The 9,072-nt window shown below is 43.7% G+C and overlaps 1 protein-coding gene across 3 annotated transcripts in view; it reads right to left on the bottom strand.

Annotated features, from left to right (window-relative positions):
• Positions 1–310: 310 nt before the first annotated feature.
• The window catches only part of Pcsk5 (proprotein convertase subtilisin/kexin type 5), a 417,146-nt gene continuing 408,384 nt past the window's right edge, over positions 311–9,072 (bottom strand). For all 3 annotated transcript variants that reach the window (XM_021151578.3, XM_029472674.2, XM_021151579.3), the window contains 3 exons: positions 6,929–7,029; positions 4,720–4,906; positions 311–2,034 (listed from right to left, as the gene is read on the bottom strand). In XM_021151578.3, the coding sequence (XP_021007237.1) occupies positions 1,652–2,034; positions 4,720–4,906; positions 6,929–7,029 (671 nt within the window). In that variant the 3' untranslated portion in view covers positions 311–1,651. The remainder of the gene's footprint in view (positions 2,035–4,719; positions 4,907–6,928; positions 7,030–9,072) is intronic.

The raw sequence follows: 9,072 nt of genomic DNA, 5'->3' as shown, positions 1-9,072 counted from the left end.
ATATGTAAATTAGCTCAGTGCCTGGCACATGGCAGGTATGCGACTCATTGTATTATGATTGGTCATTAAGTGATGATGTTACCCATCACTTTTTGGTGTTCTCCGAATAGCATTACCTGTCACAAGGAGCCCCATGGGATTCTGTTTGTGTCATTTTGTGCTTCGGATCTTCACTATGAACCACCACCTTCAGAAAAGGTGCCCACAGTTACATAATCTAACACACTTGACCAGAGTGGCAAAAAGAAGCCTGGGAACAAAACACAGTGCAGGAGTGAAAAGATCTGGGCAGCTGTTTGCAGCCTGAGAGGGACGATGGGAATTTTTTTAAGGTTAGGCTCTGACCTACCTTTCCTTACTGAGAATCCAAGCTTCTTTGATGACTCATTGATGACAACTTTGGTCTGATTTAGCAGCTGAAGTCTTTATTTAATTGTTGAGAGTGAGTGAAATTTTTGTCTTTTGTGTTAGGTTATTATTACAATTTTTCTTTTATTACTTCCTATTAAAGAGGCTCTTAGAAAATCACAAGGGGGAGAGTCTTGGAAACAATTTCCTTCCTTCTGGCCCTGGTGTTGCCTTCCCTCCATTTGACCTTCCTCTGCTCTTAGATGGTTATGATTCTGGGTTTCTGCAAAGGAGCTGGGACCCAGCTAGTATGTGGACTGTCAGCTCTGAGGCTGCTAATCCTTTTAGTTTAGATGGGTCCTAACCAGTCAAAGGAGGTGGTTGCTCTTCAAGAGTACTGTTTAAGAAACTTCAAGTCCCCTTTCTTGGTCTTCACAGATCTTTCTTTCTTTCTTTCTTTCTTTCTTTCTTTCTTTCTTTCTTTCTTTCTTTCTTTCTTTCTCTCTCTCTCTCTCTCTCTCTCTCTCTCTCTCCCTTCCCTCCTTCCCTCCCTCTTTCTTTCTTTCTTTCTTTCTTTCTTTCTTTCTTTCTTTCTTTCTTTCTTCTTTCTTCCTTCCTTCCTTCCTTCCTTCCTTCCTTCCTTCCTTCCTTCTTTCTTTCTTTCTTTCTTTCTTTCTTTCTTTCTTTCTTTCTTTCTTTCTTTCTTTCTTCCTTCCTTCCTTCCTTCCCTTCTTTCTTTCTTTCTTTCTTTCTTTCTTTCTTTCTTTCTTTCTTTCTTTCTTTCTTTCTTTCTTTCTTTCTTCCTTTCTTTCTTTCCACAATTGAAAGGGGAGAGACCTCCCACCCCAGCTCCAACAACTCTCTGGTTCTCCATCTCCCCTCTATTTAGTCAAATATCAGAATTCTACAAGGTAGCAGTTGTGGGGATGAGAGTGAGTCTCCAACTACAGTTTGAAAGCAGAACCCTTACAGGTCCTCTTCTCCATCCACTTTAAAAATCACGTTAGAGTGTTCAACAGATCTTAGTTCTTTTAGATTCCTGCATTTAATGTCTTGACATACCCTCGGGGAAAATGCCTTCGAATTCTCTCCTTGCAGGATCTGTTCATTGCACTCAGCTAATCAAAAGCAGCACAGCAGACTCCAGCATCCCTACATATTCAGGTTGGATGCAAGGTAAGGACAAAGCAAACACTCAGACCTCAGCCAGTGCATTGGTAGCTCCCAGCAGGCTTGAGAGCCAGGAAGGGACCAGGAAGGGATGGGAGGTGGGTGGTGGGTTTGAGATGGGAGGGGGCTCTGTTTATTGGTAAGAGTAGCTCTCATCATCGTACTCCAACTCATCATCTTCCGTCTCATCCAGCAGCCCGTACTTGAACTTCCGGTAGACTGTGCCATCTTGGCCCATATAGACGATGTCGTCCTCATCGTCCTCATCATAGTCCCGGTCCCTGTACTCAATCACCTGGTCCTCGTCAAGATAGCTGCTCCTGTAGGAGGAGTATGACACGGTGGGTTCTGCCAGCTTTTCATACCGCCCCTTTGCCACAGGTCGGCTTCGAGACTTCCGCCACACGACCGCAGCAGCCCCCAGAAGCAGTAACAGCATGGCGCCCGAGGTCACTAGCAGAGCAGTCTTGGTGTGCTCGTAGAACTCAGCCTCCCTGGCTGGAAGGATGCACTCATCTGATGGAAGGCCGTCCCAGGAGCAGCAGCAAAGGGGGAAAAAGAAACACAATTGGGAAAATCAAACTGTGAAGTGAAGAACTTTTTATATCTATTTTCTTAGGAGACAACCGCTCTACAAAAACACAGTATGTATCCTCAAGAGTCCCAGTCCATATCTGATAAAACCAACCAATGCTTCTAGAATGTTAATTAAGTGGGAAATCCAAAAGGGACCCCAGATCCCTGTTTCTTGGGCCAGTCTGTAAGGGTCCAACCTTCTCAGTGATTCTGTGACTCCTGAGAAATGGGTTTGTTTGTTTGTTTTTTCCTTTACTACTAAACAAGAACTCTGATTTTTTTTTTCCTAAAATGGAGTTATCTCTCTAACTATCTTTTAGACTGGTCCAACACGAATCTCCCACCCTTCAAGGACAGGAAAGCATCATTTATAAAGCCCACAGACTCTCAGTCATTTGTGGCCTTGGAAAAATTTGGGACCAATTTGTTGTGATAGATGAGAACTGGTTTGTAAAACAAGTGGATTTTCCAACCCGTTAACTTCAAATTCAGGTGGGATTCTGGAGGCAAATTCTCTGATCACTGTTTTTGGTTGTCTTGGATAGTCTTGGCATTCCCCGAGCAAGAAACAGAATACTCTATTATCTTAACCTTCTGACTACCATCTCAAATGACAAAGGATTTATAGCATAATTGCAAACTTTGAATTCCAGAGCCCTGCCCTTTCTTAGTCATAAGCCTCTGTTTTCAGGACTTCACTGAAAACACAGACATATGCATGCACACAAACACACACACACACACACACACACACACACACACACACACACACACACACACACTCAGGACCAGACAGAAGCAAAAATGCTCCACAGAAGAGTTAAGCATTCCGATGATTTTTCTTCGTTTATATTCATCCATTCAGGTAGTATGACTTGAGTAGTTTAACTATTTTGTTTCATTTTCTTTGTAATCAGTAACTTTTCTTTGTAATACAGTAAAGCAAAAAAAAAAAAAAAAAAAAGTATGAGGAAAAGCTATCTGCCCAGTTGGTTGTAGAAATTTTAATACACAGTAGACGCTTCCTCTCCTCTCTCCCTTCATTCCCCACTTTCTCTCACATTCTCTACCCCTCCATGGGAACCTTGAAACCACTCCTGCAACTAAGTAACCCCAGTGACTGACACCCTCTGCCTGTCCCACCAATGGTGTTTAATGGGGTTCCTATTTTATGCTAACAGGATCTTGCCCATCAAGCAAAAATGTTTCCTCTAAACTAGCAGTATTATCATTATTGTATTTATCGTTATCTATGTCATCACTTGTTCCCTGGAGGAAATATGATCATACTAGAGGGACAGATAAGTGATCTATCTGCCTGTGGCACGTGGTTCCTGAGACAGGGGACTCTATACTGGACCTTTGGAGGGTGCTGAATGCACTCGTAGCTTACTATCCTTGGGATTAGGTCTCAGTTTTAATATACACGGATGAGGTTGGAAGATAATTGGAGGCTTGGAATTGGTAAAGTTGTTTCATTTATTCTTAGCTTTCTGTGATATCTTATTTCTAAAATGCTTCAAATCTCCATCGAAATGGCTAGATTTGAGCTAGAGTAGAGTTTCAGGAGAGAGAGAGAGATTCAGGAGAATCAAGATAACCAATTCCTTCCTCCCTTTCCCTTAGGAGCAAAGATAAAAAAAAGAAACAAAATACTTTTATGAAGATCAAATTCTAGACTTCATTAAGATGGGGGCAGCATAATTGTAGAAAGAATGTGAGGCTTTGTGGCTTTGTAGTCTAGTAGGCCAATGTTCAAATTCCAGTTGAGCAACTGCGGTGTGCATGTGTATATGTGATTTTTCTTAAAATATGAAGTCTAGTCTCAAAAAATTGAGATAGCCCCAGATGGTCTCTCAAACTTTCAATTTAGCTAAGAATGGTCCTGAACTCTTGATCTTCCTGCTTCTACCTCCTAAGTGTTTAGATTATACACATGTACCATTAAGCCTGGTTAGAGCCTCCTACCTATTACTGTGGACTTGAGCAGGATAATCCAACCTTTGGGCCTCTGTCTCTTTGTTGCTTAAATAGGGTCTGTTTGATTAAGGTTTGAACCTCGGATATCTCCCCCAAAGACTTGGGGCCTTGGTTGCTAGTTGATGAACTTATGGAGAGTGGCAGATGCTGGGGATTCGACCTACTCAGTAGATGAATCTATTGACAGATACCTAATATGATGGCATTACTTAGAGGTGGTGAAAAATGGGTTCCAGTCGGAGGACATAGGTTACTGGGACACGTCCCAGGAGGATGTGTTTTCTCAAACTTCTGTGCTTCCTGACTGCCACACGGTGAGCTGTGACGCTCTACCACATGCTTTCCGCCAGGAGACTGAGGCTCACCGTTGCCTAGAAACGACAGAGCTAAGGACCATGAACTTAAACATCTCTGACACCATGAGCCAAAATAAACCCTCCTTTAAATAGTTCTTCTCAGGTATCTGACACAGAGGTGAAAACAAACACAATTTGTGAACCAAGAGGTTCCACGTAGGCAGACGCACAATGTAGGTAGGCTCACAGCAGACGCTTTGTGAACTATTCATACGTCTTCCACTCAGGAGCCATCAGCTTTCTGAGGAGGCTGTGCCATTTTCCCGCAGGCCGTCCCACCTGCCCTCACCTGTGGAACTCTGGCAATCGCAGCAGTCCTGGGATCTGTGTGGGTGGGAGGCATTGCAGCAATGGAGGCAGCGGTTGTCGTCCATGTCCAGCAGCAGGCCAGCTGAGCACCCGGTGCAGTTCTTGCTGCCTGGACCCTTGCATTCCATGCAGCTCTCGTGGCATTTTTTACAGTTAAAGTTTTCTCCCTGTTAAGAACAGGAAAGAGGTGGATTTTGAGGGCCGAGGTATTAAGTAGGTGCTGGAGTTCTCCAATGGCTGTTTTCTCTTGTCCCTCTGAGTAGGGAAGAAAGTGGTGGTGGTGAGGCGGTGTGAGTGTTCTAGTCCATTTTATTTGTGCCGGGTAAAAGACCAAACCAAAGTGTACAATTGGGGGAAACCTTAGTTGGACCCTGACCTCTGAGACACTCTAGGAATAGTAGTCGGAGAATGCCAGGCTTCGGGAGGGCTTTGTTACAATGTAACAAACTCAAAGGCAGCCAGGTCAAGGACCAGTTGTGTCTAACTTTGCTACACACTTTTGCTTCTAGGCATTTTCATATAATTGCACTTTGCAAAAGCAGTATTCCAGTCAGTTACTAATTCCTTCTCAGATCCAGAGCTCTTACCGCCGAGGTCACTACTCCCACTTGGCAACCTCAGGAGCAGAGGAGAAAGGCAGTGGTCCCCTTCTTGGTCTTTTCTAATGTGATGCAATTCCCAGTGCTTTGTATTTGTCAACATCTAGATGGCACATCGGTTTCCTTTTTTTTTTTTAAATTTTCTGTCTATGTGAAGTTTCTTCTTCTTGTTGTTGGTCTATCTATGTATCTATGTATCTACATCTAACAATCATCTATCTATCTATCTATTCTCTCTCTCTCTCTCTCTCTCTCTCTCTCTCTCTCTCTCTCTCTCACACACACACACACACACACACACACACACACACACACACACACCTATCTACCTGTCTATCTAGGTAAGGTCTTGCTATGTAGCCTGGCTGGGCTGGCTTCAATGATTCTCCTGCTCCTGTGCTCAGCCTCCTGAATGCAGGGCTTTGATTTCTACTTTCCATCAAGCTGGTGTTGTGGTTTTCTTTGGCCCTTACTCTTTTATATTAGTGACCTGCTTAAGTTCTATGGTTCCTGGATTCTTGTGCCCAGACTCAGAATATAACTGGAAATTATAACTAAGACAATTAAAACTCATTGGAGCTGGGCGGTGGTGGCGCACGCCTTTAATCCCAGCACTCGGGAGGCAGAGGCAGGCGGATTTCTGAGTTTGGAGGCCAGCCTGGTCTACAAAGTGAGTGCCAGGACAGCCAGGGCTACACAGAGAAACCATGTCTCGAAAAAAACAAACACACACACAAACAAACAAAACAAACAAACAAACAAACAAAAAACTCATTGGAAGAGGGTTCAAGGTCCATGGCAACAACTCTCTCCTTCCCTGGTGCTAGACATATGAGTTAGGGAAAAACATTCCATTTAAATAACAGCAACAACAATAATAGTTGTTGTTATTGGTGGTGGTGGTGTTTGTATGTGTGTACAGATGTATATGTAGGCATGCATGCCGAGGTCAGAGGACAACTTTTAGGAGCTGTTCTTTCCTTCTGTCATGGGATCTGAGGATTACACTCAAGTTGCTCATGCAGCAAGCACTTTTACTTTGATGTCAGAATTCAAAGAGAGCTTATGAGCAAATGTGTTGATTTTATTTATTTTTATTTCAATGATTTTATTTTTATTATAATAAAATGCATCAACTATCGATGCATTTTATTATGGTTTCAAGTTTAGGAACACAACCAAGAATGGATGCAGAAAATCAGTGGCTCCCAGGAAAGCTGCTTATCCTATACTTGCTGTAAGATGTGGAGGAAATGGAAGAGCAGGGCCAGCAAGCTTCCTCCTGTGTTCTGTTCAGACAGCCAGAAAGAGGAGAGTTTGTATTTCTGTTGTAATAGGGGACTGAGCTTCCTCTGTGGTCATAACGAATGGCTGTAGGGCTCAAGTTATCTTAGATCTTTCAGTTCTTGTGAATCTCATGGAAGCTGAAGCTTGGTAGCCTGAGTATCTCATGAATGAAAGAGATGGTTCAGTGTTAAACGTAGGCTGTGCGGAGTGTAGCCATATGTAGGCCATTTTCACTTTCCAGAAAGACATGAGCTCTCCAAGGGTGGGAGTGGAAGAGCATATGCCAAGCCCAGGTCTCGGTACCTTTCCCTCTCTGTATTCCCCTACGATACATTCTGGGATGCAGATTCCTTTCAGAAGGCGGTAGCTCCACACACAGGACAAGCAACTCCACGCCTCCTTTCCTGAAAGAGAGAGAGAGAGAAAAAAAAAACACATTATGAGACAGATTTCAGATTCTAACCTCTGTCTTGCAGTCAGAAAACTTGGGAGTAAGGAAAATGTCAAGTAAATTGAAGCTGAAAGGGGACCGAGACTAGGACAAGTATCAACAGGACAAAGTAAAGACACACAGAATTCGCAGTCTCTTCCCAGGGACTCTCAGTCTGGACAGTGAGAATTTGAGGACGAGAGATGATGTGTCACAGCAAAAGATTTCCAGAAAACGAGAAGTCACATGGAATGCTTCTGAAACCTGAGGGGCCAGGGTGTAGCCTGTGGGAGCCTCCCTGCCCAGCATGCACAAGGAAGGCCCTGGGTTCCAACTCCTGCTGGAAAAGGAATGTTCATAAAGTCTTTCTTTCTTCTCCTACCATCAAACGTTTGTGGTTTCCTTGAGGATTCGAAATCCCCTTTGCTAGATAGTTTGAAATATGCATTATTATATACATAGCCTCCCTGCTGTGTAGCAGGCTGGCAGACCAGTGTGACTGGAACTACGATTGCTTCCTTTCCAATTTGGCTCAAGTCCAGACCCTAGGTAGTATTCAGTGGAGTGTGTCAGCCTTGGTGGAAACCAGTAACTTTATTTTCATGTCCTCCTTTGCTGTATTGCAAACCCTGAACATATAGCTTTCACAAAGACTTAAGTTCCTGGGCATTTTTGTTTGTTTGTTTGTTTTTTTCCAAGGCTAAGAGGCTCTATTATTGCTCCTAAGGGGCCTTGAGGCTGTAAAGACAGACCTTTTTAACATTTCCTTAAAATTCAGAACAGCTCACCATCTGCTTTGCCTTTTTTCATCCCCCTCCCCCAAACCAGCCCTGTGAATTCAATTCATGCAGGGCAGCCCTGGGAGTTGACTGTGAGGAGCAATGGGCAGAAAGAGTCAGCCTGCCATCAAAGGTCTCCAGCTTAGGGTTGGAGAGATGGCTCAGAGGTTAAGAGCACTGACTGCTCTTCCGAAGGTCCTGAGTTCAAATCCCAGCAACCACATGGTTGGTTCACAACCATCCATAATGAGATCTGATGGCATCTTCTAGTGTGTCTAAAGACAGCTACAATGTACTAAGATATAATAATAACCCTAACCCTAAAAAAACAAAACAAAAAAAACAAAACAAAAAAGAAAGAGGTTGTTTGAGAAGTTCAGGGTTTATACTGTGTGGGGACGATAAATAAGAAGGTGAGCTTGCTAAAGGACATAACTCACTCCAGAGGCAGCAGCTGCACATAGTGGTATAGATTAGGTCCATGTGTGGCGCACCCACCTCCCTGACTCCTTGTGCTTCAGAATGCTATTTTTCTCTTCCCTTCCTAACCCTTTCCTCTCCTTTTCTCTCCTCCCCTTCCCCGCCCCTGCTTCTGTTCCCTCTTCTCCCCTTTTTGTCCCCACCTCTACTTTCCTCCCCTTTCCCTGCTGTTTCTGTCCTCTCTTCCCTTTGCCCCTCGGGATGTCGCTGTGTCCACCCTCCCTCCCCCCACCCCCACCCCTCCATCCCCCTGTGGTTGACTTCAACCTTCCAGCCTCCTCCTATCCCAGTCTTCTAAGTGCTGGAGTTACAAGTGTGTGCCCTGTGGCTGTCAAATAACTTTCTTCCTCTTTTTTATTTTTTAAAGACTTATTTTTTATTAATATGAGTACACTGTAGCTGTTTTCAGACACACCAGAAGAGGGTATTAAATCCCATTACAGATGGTTGTGAGCCACCACGTGGTTGCTGGGAATTGAACTCAGGACCTCTGGAAGAGCAGTCAGTGCTCTTAACTGCGGAGCCATCTCACCAGCTCCAATAGCTTTCTTCTTAACAACTAAATTTACTGGGCAGTTGAAAGTGGATGAAAAACAGACATTCTGTTCATTCAGACTGCCAACTTTTTCTCGATTTGTCTTCCATGTCCTCCTTAGTGTGACAGTTAATGTTTCAGTAAAATTTAAACTTTTTTTTCTATTTAATTTATAGCCTACAGTTGGGGGAAATCCTCAACTTCTATAATCTGTGTGTTTCAA

This window comes from Mus caroli, unplaced genomic scaffold, assembly GCF_978045245.1.
Source record: "Mus caroli unplaced genomic scaffold, Mus_caroli_1 scaffold_20, whole genome shotgun sequence".
Classification (NCBI taxonomy): Eukaryota; Metazoa; Chordata; class Mammalia; order Rodentia; family Muridae; genus Mus; species Mus caroli.
The sequence above is the reverse complement of the archived record's forward strand: the minus strand, read 5'-3'. Positions and strand labels throughout refer to the sequence as shown.